The sequence below is a fragment of the Capsicum annuum genome, chromosome 3 (assembly GCF_002878395.1).
Source record: "Capsicum annuum cultivar UCD-10X-F1 chromosome 3, UCD10Xv1.1, whole genome shotgun sequence".
NCBI lineage: Eukaryota > Viridiplantae > Streptophyta > Magnoliopsida > Solanales > Solanaceae > Capsicum > Capsicum annuum.
Window position 1 is genome coordinate 266,288,897 of NC_061113.1, and position 15,317 is coordinate 266,304,213.

Consider the following 15,317-nt stretch of genomic DNA (forward strand, 5'->3'; position numbering starts at 1 on the left):
TTACTGACACATGAATTAAAAAACAGTAACTGATAGAATTAATAAGTTTAATGCTTTGAAAAATGCATTAGAACATGAATCTAATTTAATACTAAGGATAAAATGAGCAGAGATATGTAAATTATTCATTAGTGTTACAACCGTAACAAATATTATTGAATATCTCAAAATAGAAAAATGAACAAGTAAATATGAACCGGAGGAGTAGCTTAATTACTCAATCTTCAAGGAAGTGTTTGAAAATTTCTTTCATTTTTGCCTTTACATGAGTTCAAGAGTCTTTAATTACCCATATTATGAATTTGGTTCGACTTTTAAACATCAAAGGTGAAAAGTCTTGTCCAATTTATATTTTGATATTTTTATTGTCTTACAAATTAAGTTCGATTTAGTTTCTTTTTAGAAGGGAGCCTTGAAGTAATTGGTAAAATTGTTGTCATGGGACTAGAAATGCAAGGTAAGGCGGCATACAATATACCCTTACGGTGACAGCCTCTGGCAGAAGCTACGTATAATACACCCTTATGGTAACAATTAGGCTGTATAAAATACACTCGGAATCCTTTCTTGAATACTACACATAGCGATAGCACCGGACTGTCCTTTTTTACAAATTAAGTTTGATATGAACTGAAGGGAGTAATTTTTCAAAAGCTAACGAGGAGAAAAAAAAAAGAAGATAATGCGATCATTTCAAATTGATTTTACATAAAATTAGAGTTTACTTAGGTGTGCACCACTTACTTGTCCCATTCCAATTTCATAATGAAACCTTAAAGTCATCAAACAACAAACCACGACGCAACACCCAAATATGAGTTGAGTAGAATACAAGTCTCTTAATCCGACGCAAACACCTTCCGATTTTTTGACAGCTCCCCCCCTCCTGCACCTTCCTCCTCCGTCTTCTTCCTCCTCCTCCTCCTCCTTAATATCTCCATCTCCATTCCTCCTCCTCCTCCTCCTCTTCCCTCCTTAAACCCCCTCAACCCACCCACCACTTTATACGCGCACCTCCACTAATTTCACGAAATACACCCCCGCAATAAATATCGAACTCCTTGACACCCACCCCACCAATGACTTCCTCTAAATTCCCCGATCCACCACCACCCACTCCCTACGAACCCCTCCCCTCCTACCCACCTCAACCACCCCACCAACCCCCTCAATACATTATCCTCCTCCCTCATTACTACCGTACCCCTCGTCAATTCCTCCGCCGTCCTTCCCGTCGATACCTCATCCCCGCCGCCGTACTCCTCCTCCTCGCCGCCACACTCTTCTTTCTATGGCCTTCCGACCCCGAACTCTCCATCGCCCGTCTCCATCTCCGTCGCCTCAAAATCCACTCATTCCCCAAAATATCCTTCGATATTACCCTTGACGTCACTGCTAAGATACGTAATAAAGATTTTTATTCCGTCAACTTTCGTTCGGTTGTGGTTTCGGTAGGGTACAGGGGTAAGCAGCTGGGGTACGTTGTATCTGATTATGGTCGGATTAAGGCTAGGGCTTCTTCCTATGTCAATGCCACGCTTGAGCTGAAAGATGTTAGCATTTTCTCTGATATGATTCCGTTGATTGAGGATTTGGCCAGGGGTTCTATTACTTTTGATACTGTTACGGAGATTGGTGGTGAGCTTGGCTTGGGCCTCTTTGATATTCCTATAAAGGTATCGACTTCATAACTCTCTAATGCTATTGCATTTATTTAGTTGAGAATCCCTCCGTTTGAATTTGTTTGTCTGGTTTTGACTTGGCATGGAGTTTAAGAAAGTATGAAGAACTTTTGAATGTTGCGTGTTAATCTTGTGATTTTAAACATGTCATGTCCAATGTTAGAATTAAAGAGTTAGCCAAGAAAAGGAAAGAGACGTTCTTTTTGAAATTGAATTAAAAAGTAAAGTAGAACAAGCAGTGTATATTTTTTCCATCACTTTGTGGGATTAGATTAGTTTAGCTGTTGTATTATCTGAGTTTCAAATCTCCAATGGATGGGTAAAAAGTAAAAACACTAGGTGATTCCTTGGTGGGAAGAGTTGTTTGATACTTGTGTTATGTTGGTGATGGCGGTAACATGTTCATGGAATTAGTGGAGGAGCACGCAAGGTGCCCTTGATATAACAGTTATTAAAAAACTACAATTTGCTTGCTAAATGAGATATCTGAAATGAGAAATACAACTGCTTCGCTTCAAAGAATCTAGAAACAGTATTAGCGTGGAGAAATGTCATTAGGGCTAAGGGAATTGGAAGTTCATTATGTGTTGATATGCATGGGTCAAGGGAAAAAATATAAACTATAATGAGTAGTTTACCTTGGGGAACTATACACATGATTTTGCTTCCGAGAGTCTAGGATATTTGAATATTTCTTTAGAATGGCAAAGATTCAGTTTGCTTCAGTCCAATAAATGCTCATTATGCCTTCCAAAAGATCGCTTCTTTCTGTACACTATCTTAGTCCCAAAATGCACCTTTATCCCTTGATGTTGTGTAATTTTGTAAAAAGAAAAGTTTTTGCATGTTTAAGTACATAAAAAAAGTTTCAAGAGCTTCATTTTTAATGTAATTCCATATGACTTCATTTTTAAAAAAATTTAACAACAGAAAAGTCATGATTTTCCATTATGTGTTTCTCAGCTAATTCCTCTTTCATATTTTTAACCCTTCTTCTAATAATCATAACATTATAGAAGTAAACAACTTTATTGCACCAGAAGAAGTAATTTAATGTTGACATTACATGATAGCACTATTTCCTTGTATCATGTATGGCATATTCATTTTCATGATTTCTCATTTAGCATGGTTACTGTTGTTATTGTTTAGAGAAATTCTAGTGGACCTATATTTTACCATTGTCTACTTTATGTCAACTAAGAAAATAGCTTGTTATTAGCAGAATAAACTAGCTTTTGACTGTAGAAGTATTAGGTATAAGAGAATGGACTTAAGATTTCTATCTTCTATGGATCTGAGTCTAACAATTTTAATGGTGGATTTGATATTCTCCTCTCTTTGTTTCATGTTGGTAATTCTGTATCTTTCTTCGTTGTGCTGTTGGCTCGATTTATCTTTCGGATATCTCATCTTGAACAGTGAACCCTATCTTGATCACAAGTTAGTTGATGATCTTGAAAAAAAAAAACTTCAGCTTTGATGGGTTTTGCACTCCTTAGTGTGCAGGTAAGGGGTGTTTTTATCTTAAACGATTAAATCTGTCTAGACTCTAGATGACCAGTTAATTGATGATCTTGAAAACTCCGTTTCTGACTGGCTTTTTCTGCTCTTTTGAGTGAGCAAGGGAGAATTTCCTTCATTTCATTTCTCAACAGTACTAATCTAGTCCAAGCATAAAAATACCTAATAGAATTCTAGAGTAATGGACCTTCTCCCTTTCTTTCGATGCTAACAGTCGAATAAGTTCAGGAAAATAGAAAAAAAATTATCTAGATGTCGGCTAATCCTAAACTTGTTGACTCTACATTTTTCCGAGCTCTTAGTTAAAAATCTTTTTCTGGCGAGAGGGATTGCTTTTCGGTTGGAAATCAAGTTCCCGGAGCACCCTTACTCTCTGTATTCATCTGATGGGCAGTTGAACGCGGTCATGCCAGAAAGTGAATGTTTTGATACTTTTTTATTTTTTTGAGAATATTCTGGTCTGTAAATCAGAATAAGGACTTTATATATTTTCATTGTGTTTTTGCAGGGAAAAGTGTCGTGTGAAATTGTTGTGGACACACGCAATGAAACGATTTCTCATCAGAACTGCTACCCTGAGGTATGATACTTTGTTCTGTGTCTTAATATCTGTCTCAGTGGTGTTTGTTTTTTTAATGGATCAACCAAAAATAGGAGAATTACTGTGAAATTGTTAGCTACTTCCCAGAAGTTTCTGCTCAAGTACTCTTTGTCCATCGCATAAAATCAGCATCGTCAATGATTCAAAACCTGAAATTGTTATGTGAAGCCAAAATGTGCAAGAGCTGTTGCTCATCATCATATGTATAACGTAATTGCCTGGAAATGCTCGGATTTAACATTGTTGTCCTTTGCTGACAGTGACTCCGTTCGTGATGTGAATTGTGAAATATGGAAATGGATAGAGGGCCACTATCCAACTCTGCTCGAGGCCGTCTTGTAAATGCTCTATGGTCGTTCAAATTATTCATGTTATGCATTTGGTTACGTTTCAACGGTTTTGAATATTTTGTGGACTCCCCATTAGTGTAATTATATGAAGGCTTTTCGTGTTTGTGGGGAACCAACGTTCACACGCCTGACTTCTTTCTTCTGTACTAGCATTTACCATTGTTCTAGGAACACCATGGTGTAATATAACGATATATGGTTTTATCACGTACGGATAATTTCAATCTCTGTTTCATATTCACATGGTTCATTTTTTACTTGTGCACTATTGACGTGGCACGATATATCATCCTTTTGATTGATTTTTCAAGTTGAATAAGTATTGTTGGACATACATCTTATACAATTGTATAAGGGTGGTGGTGTTGAATACTTCCGCATTATTTCATCACGCATCTCTCCTAGTTCTATTACTACACTTAACTCTAATCCTCATGTCAAAAGAAAATCTTGCAATATCTAGCTTTGTGAGTAAATTCTTGTACAACTTCCAAGGTTAAAAAGAGTGGATTTTTTATGCAACAATCTAAGACAATTTCTGATGTTCAATCATGTGACGCATGTCCTCAGCTCGGAAGTTTTCTTTTTTTTAAAAAAAAAGAAAAACGTCATAGGACACCCAAGTGAAAATACACTAAAATGATCTTTGAGATCGCCAATTTGTACAGGGGAACTGTCATGGAACCTTGGCGACAGAAGTAGCCAAGTGACTACGCTTGTTCCTCGGTCGAGCAACCCATTTATAATCAGCATGATGGTGCCTGCATCTGAATGAGCCTGGATGGGTTGTGGGGGAGCACACACACTGAAGCCTCCTCGTTCCAGCTCCCCCTCTGCGTCCCCTTGATATTGCACTCACCTGCAGGACGTAAAAAGCCACTAAAATTGTACCAAATGGTAGACATGAAGCGATAAAGTTTAAATCTTGAATCCGCCTCTGTTTACCTGTGCCCGCACAACAGGAAGATATTGCCCTTGACGTTCTCTTTTGTCATGGTTACCAACCCAACAAGGAAATTCCCGGTAGCACATCTTTTATTGTTACAAACAATGGAGAATAATTCACCAGCACCAATATATAATAAATAGGCACTATCGCAATTCACAATGGAAGGAGGAGAAGAAAAGTGGAAACGTACAACTAAAAAGAAGCTTTAGATTGATTCATAGGTTGTCAAGGATTAAGGAATTTATTTCGTGAAGTTTGTTGTATTCTTTGCTTGATTAGAAGCTCCCCAAATTTGGAAGAAACTGAAATTAAGTTATTAAGGTTTGGAATAACTACCATCTTGACTTATCTTCTCTTTTCCTTTTTGCTTGGAAAAAATTTTCCCCACTTTCGTAATCTCTCCTTAGTAATTTTTGGAAGTTCAATACTAGTCGAATCAGCTTAGGAAAGTTACGCTGATATTTAGTGGCAGAAGGCTTAATATATGGAGTAAAAATGCACTTTAAATTATACTTTAATTTGCGATAATTGTCATAACACTTGATTTAATTATGAATTCGGACAAATTCTTCAATTATTCCAAAATAAAATCTACATATTTGAAACTATAATATACTACAATCTAACATAACTAACTACTCGCAAACAATAACATCTTCACATAAATTGAGTTCGGTTGAGATGATGTAAACAAGATCATCCACGTCTTATTGAAAGAGCTTATGAAATCCAAAACCGAAAATGCACAAAGGAAAATTCGAATTTGTACAGCAGAAGTGTCACAGAGCCTTAGCAACAGAAGCACCAAACTGATTAGGCTGCTTTGGTTCCCATTTATAATCAGCATGATGTCGCCTGCACCTGAACGAGCCTGGATGGATTGTTGGGGAACAAATACACTGCTTCACCATACCAACACCAACTCTGCTTTCAGTTGATGTTGCAGTTGCCTGTACCCTCGTAACATGAACAACATATCGTCTTCTACGTTGTCTTTTTTCATGGGTACTACCAACCCAATAAGGCACCCCTGAGTAGCACATCTTCTATTCAACGAAATTCTTGCCTGACATTGAACTACAACCTCTAATATTTAACTACAAAGAAAGGTCACAAAGTGGCAACATATATTAAAATTTAGTTAAAAGAAGAGCTTTAGATTGATTCCTATTTATCACGGATAAGGACTGGGCGGTTTGCTTTTTCCTCTTTAGCTTTTGGCAAGTGGAAAATATGGAAATATGGTTTTGTTTTTTTGTGCATATTATACAGGCTAGAGAAAAAAGGCTATGGGAATCATCAAAGTGGCTTGCTTTCTATTTTTGTTTGTAAGATGAGTTATCTGTTAGGAGTACACTTGGCTTAGCTTGGGTTGTTTGGGACTGAAAGCTTTAGTGACGCGCCTGACGCAGATTCCAACCACTTGTTGTTTATATACCGGTGTCTCAAGATTTCATTCAACTTCTCGACCACGATAGAGTCAGAATTTTTACAAGTAAATATACAAACTAACTGAAACAAGTTCGACATTTACTATATATATCTAAAAAGTAATTTAATCGTATATATAATATAATTTTTCGTCGAATAGGATTTGAATGAACCTCCAATCCTAAGTGTAGTTCCGCCCCTGACTGCAGAGAGCTGTTGTTAAAATATGTATATATTGAAATTGAAACTCAGATCTCATTTAGTTGTTATAAATAAAAGTATGCAAAAATAGAAAGAGCATAAATATAAAAGGAGACAAATATTAATAGCTTTTTCCTCGTTTATGCATAAGCTAAACACAATTTTTTTCTTCAAATTAGATATTCGTAATTGACATTTATTATATATATGAGATTAATGATGATTATCATAAATATTTTGATATTTTATTTTTTACGTTAATATATTTCTTCTACATAATATTTAAGCATACTATTATAGGCAGGGGCGGATCTATTAAGGCCGGTGGAGGTGGCGCGCCACCCGCAAATTTTGACGGAAACTCTCTATATATAGCTATATATAGAGATTAATATATTAAAATATTAAATCTGCAACCCACAATATCAAAGCACTATCTAGTTCAAGTGGCATCTCGGGCAACAACATAAATTTTCTACTCACAATATCAAAGTGCTATCTAGTCCAAGTGGTAAAGCACCACTATTTGTGGGTAATAGGTCGTGGGTTCGTAAAATATTAAATCTTAGTGTAAGTGATAAAGTGTTAATTTTGTGGGTCAAAGGTCGTGGGTTCTATCTTGATCAACAACACATTATTTTTTATTTTATTTTTTTATCAAGCATTGTTGATTAAAATTGGGCAACAAGCGTCGTAAATTTACTAGTTGACAATTTTAATTGACACTTGAAGAGTTCGGATCCTGAATCCGCCTCTGATTATAGAAAAATAATTTTATAAATAATGTATCACTAAAATAAATGACATTATCCTTATAGATAGGAATAAAATATAACAAAATCGATTTAAAAAAAAAAAAAAATGACAAATAAACCCTGCACGAAGGAAGTGTAGGTCATAAATAGTTGATTACTAAAAATATTTGAAACAATTATGATGAAAGAAACTACTTTTTGACCGTTGAAAGAGTAACTAAGCAAATCAAATTAAGATAAATCTAGCTATGGTAGAGACTCATGTCACAAAAGCAAGCTCCACCCATCAATTTGTAATTCATCAGAATTTTTTCATTCATGTGGATTTAGTAAGAAGTCTTGAATTTTTATTTTAAAACAAGTTTTATATATCAATTTAAAATTTTGAAATTAGTTAGAATTTCACTGCCTAATACAAACTTCAAATCTATTTTGATTTTTGACAAAACCTTTTGAAAATGGAAAAATTACATATTATACACAAAATACTATATTAATTACATGATATGGTTAATGTTATAAAAAATTACAATTTATAGTTATTTATAGTTAAAAGTCATCTATTTTATGGGTCCTATATACAAATATATTAGGATTTGTATATATCAATTTTCTCTCTCATGTATTTATTTTTGATATTTTTTTTTCTATTCTCTCTCTATTCTATTTGCTCAAAAAAGGCAACAATAAAATATCAAAACACAGATTTTTGATGATATCTTCTTCAACTGTTTTTTTCTTAATTTTCTCTCAATATCACTCTAATATCCTTGATTTTAAATTAAAGAAACGACAATATTGGTTACATCATAATACATGACTATTCAAGAGATCTTCTTCAACTTTCTTCTCCTAATTTTCTCTTAAAGTCACCCTAATATCACAAAATATAATCCTTGATTTTTCTGTGATAAATCATTTTTGCAAATTTTTCACCACAGAAAATCAGTTTAGGATATTTATTGACATAGGTTTAATTTTTTAAAATTTTTATATATTATATTAGTTAGTCGTTAAATTTCTTCGTTGTTCATCTGTTTTACAAAAGAAATAGAAAAGGGGGGTACTTCTCCGTTTTTATAATTTCTTAGTTGTTGCAAATTTTTATTTTATTATATAAATTTTTATATATTATGTAAGTCACTTCCCCATTTTTTTTGATGGGTGATTTATCAAAAAAAAAAAAAAAAAAATTTGCATCTTTTAGCAAGGTGGAAAGAAAAAAATATTTTAAGGTATCTAAATCTAAAAGGGGAGCAATGAAGTTGACAATGATTATAAGGCTTTTTTGTATATATTCTCGTGAAACAGAATTGTTGGTCAATATGCATTTTTGTTTCAATATATGTAGATACGTATGCTTTTTTTTTTTGTAGAATAATACATGCATATATATATACAGAGTGAGTGTATGTATGTATATACAGTTTGTATTTTTGATATATGTATATACAATTTACATATATGTATATACAATTAACTTTCACATATACATTTTGAAGAATAATGCATATGTAGATATATACAGTTTTAGGGTGCATATATGTATATACATTCAAATTTGTTGTTATGTAAAACATTCAAATTTGTATATACAGATATACAAACAACAAATATACAAATAACAAACATATATGTATATGTTTATTTCGTTTGCATATATGTATATACAGATATACAAACAACAGATATACAAATCTATATATTTTGTTTGCATGTATATTTCGTTTACAAACAACATTCAAATTTGTATATACAGATATACAAATAACAAACATATAAATAATAAACAACAATTTTGATTTGGATATATGTATATTTCGTTTGCAATATCGTTTACAAACAACATTCAAATTTGTATATATAGATATACAAATAATAAACAACAGTTTTGATTTGAATATATGTATACTACATTTGCATATATGTATATATAGATATACAAACAACAGATATACAAATATCAAATTTATGTAAACTAATATACAAATATACAAACAACAGATATACAAATAATAAAAACAATCTTTGTAACTTTTAAAACAGATATACAAATACAATTATACACTTATGTTAACAGATATACAGAAATTCAAATATACTATTACTAGATATACATAAAAAATATTAATAGACTGTCAATATGTATATTATGAGACATGCAGTAGAGTAATGAATGAATATATCACACAAATTGCAATTACAAATGGGATTTTAAAAAAAAAAAATTAACACAAATAAGGATTATAACCTTTTAACAACTTTTGTGAAAAAAAATATTACGAAAATAAAAATTGAATACGAAAATTGAAACACAAAATTACAATTGAAGTTATTGTATACAAAAATAATAGTAATTACAAAATTGACAATTTGAAAGTGTTTGAAGTTTATATTGTGTATTAGATGCAACAAAGAATTTCAGTAAATAAATTCAAGTAAAAAAATAATTTGTGTAAATTGTATATACCAGAATTTTGTATGCATTAATTACCAACTTTCTCCCGTGGATCACTTTAAAAAAAAAAAAAATTATCAACTTTTGAGGGAGTAATTAACGCATAAATTCATATTTATTGATATGTTATATGAGAGAAATAAATGGAAAGTTGGAGAAGATTAAGGGCATTTATCACATTAAAATTTCTTTTTTATCTCTTTTTGCTGTTATGGATTTTTCTTTTTTTTTGTATATATATACATAAAACTGTCATTTATTTTGTCTATAAATTGTATTAAAATTTATACTAGAAAGTTAGTTATAGATACTCTAATGAGACTATATGTGAATTTTTGCCTTTAAAAATAATCAATGTTTTTAACGGTATACTACTAAAAAATCCTATTTATGCAAATCTTATCGTGGCCCATATGCTGATAATGGGCCTCAATTGGAAAAAGCCCATTAAATTCATTTGGGGCCACCTCTCACCAGCCCAAGTAAAAGTTACATTCTTTTTCTGCTGCTGTGTCTACTATGATGCCTTCAGCTCTCTGCAAGGGGACCATGTCCGCTGGCCCATCCAATTACAATTAGTATTATTTTTTGAATTTGTCGTGTTTGATATTCGTATTGATGTCTCAACAAATTTTAATATACTCATTGCAAGACTCATTTCTGAATTCGACACTTCCAACAAAACTTTTTCCAATACCAAAAATTCGAACTTGAGATCTCTTATTAGGGCGGAGAATCTCAACCCAGCTTTCAGTTGATAACTGATTAAGGTCTCTCTTCCTTCAGGCCCCGACCAAAGAAAAATAGACAAAAATTGAGAAAAATACAAGATAAGATCAAGTACAAAGAGAACGTTGATAAAACAAAGATGATAGCAAGATCCAGTTTCTCTTTCTCTCGAACGTTTTAGCCTTATTAAGCATAAAAATCAGCACGAATTTATCAGAACGATATAGATAGTGAAAATTCGTATAGTCAATCGAAAAATCATGAGTATCGCTAAGTAAAATGAATAAAATAGGAGGATCATACAACTTATTTTAAATTTTGTGAGATTAAGACGTAGTTAAACATAAATATGTAGCTCGAGAAAAATTCAACGTTCAGGTGTGTGGGCTAAGATTCATAAATCTGAGTTGTCTAAACTAAAAGCCATGTGATCTCATCAACTCTTCTAGTCAAACATCTCAATTTAATTGCATGATAGATATCTCCATGATTACTGACAATCGACATATTAGAGCACAACTTTTAAAAAATAAAAGCAACTAATCATCAGTTCATCACAACAAAATTTAAAAATAATTATACTCGTAAGAGGTCGTCACAACACCATGCCACAAGACAGAGTTGTTCAGAGGGTAAGCACCTTTCACTTTCAATTTGAAGATTGTGATTTTAATTCATCAATTAAGTAGGTGTTTCGTCATAAAAATAAATTTTTTGGAGTTGGAATTATATTTGACATGAAAATAAATTGTTGTACTTTTTGACTTTTGGTGAGAAAAGTTAAAGTGAAAAAGGTGAAAATGCTTTTCTAAATACAATTTCAAATTCAACAACAACAATGTAACATATCAATGTATTTTCACATAGTGAGTTCTAGGAATGATAAAGTGTACGCAGTCTATATCACTATCTCCGAAGAAGTAGAGAGACTATTTTCGATAGACCCCAACTCAGAACAAAAGAACAGTAAATAAAGTCGTAATAAAACATGAAATTAACAAGATGAAATAACATAAATAAAACACTCACAGGGTAGTACTATACACTATCTAAGCAAAGCACGCACCACACACAAATCAAGAGCGGCTCAACAAATTTTGTGGTCTAAAGTCAAAGGCCTTAAACATTTTTAGAGACTTTAAATATAAGCATTTGAAAATAAGCAAATCTTTTTATCCGATTGAGCATAGTAAAAAATTATCTTCTATTTGTATCATTGTCCTTCATACTTTTAATTTAAAACATAAATCAAAACTATTAATATTTGAGTAGCATCATGTTTTAAGAAACTTTCGTGATTAATATAATGATTTTTTCATGTTTCCATCACCCAGTGATCTTAATTTTTACCCCAAATAAAAAATCTAAAATATTTTTCATATACTTCGATTGTTCAAATTTCTTTTATTTTAAATTTAAATATTATTGATTTATTTTAAAATAAATTATTATTATTATTATTATTATTATTATTATTCAGAAAGGCCCCCAAAAAGCTAGGGGCCTAAAGCCTTTGCTTCATTGGCTTTACCCAAGAGTCGGCTCTGACACAGACCCTCCTAACTGAAAATTTCAATCTACGCGCAAAGTCCTACAACTACTAGCATGACTATACCATGGCACACCTATCTACTCTTTATGACCCATCCCCACACTAGCTCTCTAATCTAATTCACATTCTCCATACCATTTCCTCAGTAAGCTGTAACTGCTCTATATAATGTCTAATCACCTCTCTCAAATATTTATTTGATTACAATTTTTACTAAAATAAAATAATTTTTTTTTATGACCAAACAGAATCAAATTAGGATAAATTTTACATCTCAAATATGAATTATCTAACTCATATCGAAATCGGGTAATTTATCCGGTTTATAAATCTGATTAGAGTAGGAGGATAACTTGATTTTGAACCAAACAACTACCAAATTGACTATTTTACCCCTGAACATATCACGTGCCATTACTGAGCTAGTACTATTTATACAAAGACCATACAGTTGGACTGTAGAGATACATCGTTTTCCTCTTTATAAATAGTCCACTTTGTTTCCCCCACCTTTGCATTTAATATTTACCCTCCTTTATACCCCCCCGGCCCCCATAATAATAATAACAATAAACCTTCATATTCACATCCACAAATATCACTCTCTGTTTTGTTAACTCTCATGGAGATTTGCTCATGGTGTCATTCCGATAACGGAAACATCTCCTGTGACGACAGTGATCCATTCGTCTCGTCGTATAAGTCGCCGGTGAACAGAAGAAGGATTTGGAGATATTTATGGAGCAAAATCAGCAAAGAAAAAAGGCGAGTTTTCGATTGTTCAAATTCAATGAGGTTTACTTATGATCCTCATTCTTATTCGCAGAATTTCGACGATCAGAATTCTGTTTTTGCTGATGATGATGAACTTTCTAGATCATTCTCTGCTCGTTTTGCTGTTCCTTCTAGAATCTTCCCTAAAAATGACTTAATGGAGAAGGAGGATAACAGAATGTAGAAATTGAAGGAACTTTCTTTGTGGGCATTATTGCCATTTTGCTGTAATAGTAAATGTTGTTCTTCCTTAATTTCGATGTTAATTGGAAATATTTTAGAAAATGGGTTTGACTCTGTTATACTAATGCTGCTTTTTAAGTCGGGAACTTTAATTCACAAAGTAAAGAAAGATGCTTTGTAGATAAAATCTTACTTTCGATTTTTTTTTTTTTTTTTTTTTTTTTTTTGTCTTCATGCGTTACTAGATGCTTTTACACGAATATTTGACTTGGCTCTCTCATCTTTAACTCTTTCTCAATCTTTTTACCTATTTGGTTGGCTACGCTTTAATTTTTTATTAATTAAACTAGGTAAAAAATTATAAGTGACCTATGAAATTAGTTCTCTCATTATGTTAATGAAGATCTCAAGTTAATATAAAATAATAATTAAATTTATAGAATATGAATTTTTAAATACATTCGCACAAGTATTAAACAAAAGCTTTTTCCCTTTCATCGTCTTATTTTGAAGTCTAAATACAACAAATACAAATCCACCGGTAAAAGGAATTCTTGCCTATTAGCTATTAAGTACTCTCTCCGTTTCGGAATAAGTAAATTGTTTAGGTATTTATTGATGTTTCAAAAGAAGTGAATCATTGAATTTTTTTTCAAATTTGCCCTTATGATTTGACAACCAATTAACTTTTGAAAAGGTATTATAAGGTTAATTTTTTTTTTATTTTGAGATAAAAATGGAAAATTGTGTTAAATTTACGTCTTTAATGCTTTTTTCTTAATATGTGTGCCAAAATTCAACAATTTATTTATTACGAAACGGAGCAGTATTCAACAAGATTAGGTGATGATGGAATCTCTCATTCACGAGTTGTGGCCATTGAATTTGTAGTTTAATCTAAGCTTAACTTGTTTAGTATTATCTCATAGTCATATAGAGGGTAGAGCCTAATTTAATTATTCGAACTAATTAAGAAGGGAATGAATTCTTCTAGTAAAATGATTAATTTAGAATTTAATACTAGTTGGTGTTGAATATAGGTACTCCTAGTGGCACATAGGAAGTTAAAATGTTAAATGGAGAAGGGACAGGGTGGGTCCCTTCAAGCCGCAGATTAATCCCAAACAAGTGCTTGTATGCATGTGAAGGCCATATTGAAAGATGAAAAAACTCAAAATAACAATTTGGAATTTATTGGTGCTCACCTTTGACTAATTGTTTTCCCTCTTTAGTCTAATAGTATTGCAGCATATAATTATAATTAAGAGTTTGAAAATGAAAGTATTATGACGTTTTGATAATTTCTTAGGTTAGTTAATACGCGAGCATTAGAAAACAATGAAGTAGACAAGTCTTAATGAAATAGAGTTTGAAAATAAAGTCTTTTTGATTGGATTAGAGATGCATATGTCAATATAGTGTATAATAAATGGAGGCAGCTCGATGGACTAAGCCGTCGTAGCGACGGGTCATGGAAAGAGTCGGATCACAAGAGTCTATTGTGACGCAGTTTTAGACTATATTTCTTCAAAGACTATTTTCATGCTCGAACCGTGACCTCTCCAGTTACATGACAATAATTTTACCACATACCACATGCGTCAATGCGTCCTTCCTGTTAGGGAATAGTGATAATTATACAATTTAGAGAATCTAGTTTTTGTTTCTAATTTCATTTAAAGGTTAAACAACTACTAAACTGAAATAGTAAGATGATAGTTTGGAGTTGCAGCTTAATTGACTGATTGAACCGATTTTGCATGTCACATATACGCATTTTAAGGACATGATGTTTGACAATTTCTTGAACATATTTTTTTCTAGTAAAATTAGGTGAAAAATCTTCGAGAGCTCATATTGTATGATCCATTGTTAGGACAAATTAAATAGGGATGACAAAGAGTCTTTTAGCTCAACTGAATCCCTTGTATTTTAATTGTCTAGAGACATTCTTTGATTTTACTTTCCAACAAGAAACAATTAGCTAGTTAGAAGGGAAAATCGTGTCTCAGGGTGAAATGTCAAATCACAAAGGTGGTTGAATTTGAGAAATTTGGACAAAAACAAAAGTATGAGAAGGCCAATGCACGATAGGACCAACAGGCAACAAACAAAGTTCAGTGAACTT

The 15,317-nt window shown here is 32.3% G+C and overlaps 1 protein-coding gene across 1 annotated transcript; it reads left to right on the plus strand.

Annotated features, from left to right (window-relative positions):
- Positions 1-674: 674 nt before the first annotated feature.
- LOC107861868 lies at positions 675-4,398 on the plus strand. The gene is made up of 3 exons (XM_016707246.2): positions 675-1,676; positions 3,715-3,786; positions 4,068-4,398. Exons 1-3 carry the CDS (start codon positions 1,080-1,082, stop codon positions 4,068-4,070), a joined length of 672 nt encoding a protein of 223 aa, XP_016562732.1. The 5' UTR covers positions 675-1,079; the 3' UTR covers positions 4,071-4,398.
- The last annotated feature ends 10,919 nt before the right edge of the window (positions 4,399-15,317 follow it).

Coding starts and splice junctions, on each gene's coding strand:
- LOC107861868 (XM_016707246.2), top strand. CDS start 1,080: ATGACTTCCTCTAAATTCCCCGATCCACCACCACCCACTCCCTACGAA. Junction 1,677..3,714: donor TCTTTGATATTCCTATAAAG/GTATCGACTTCA, acceptor GTGTTTTTGCAG/GGAAAAGTGTCGTGTGAAAT.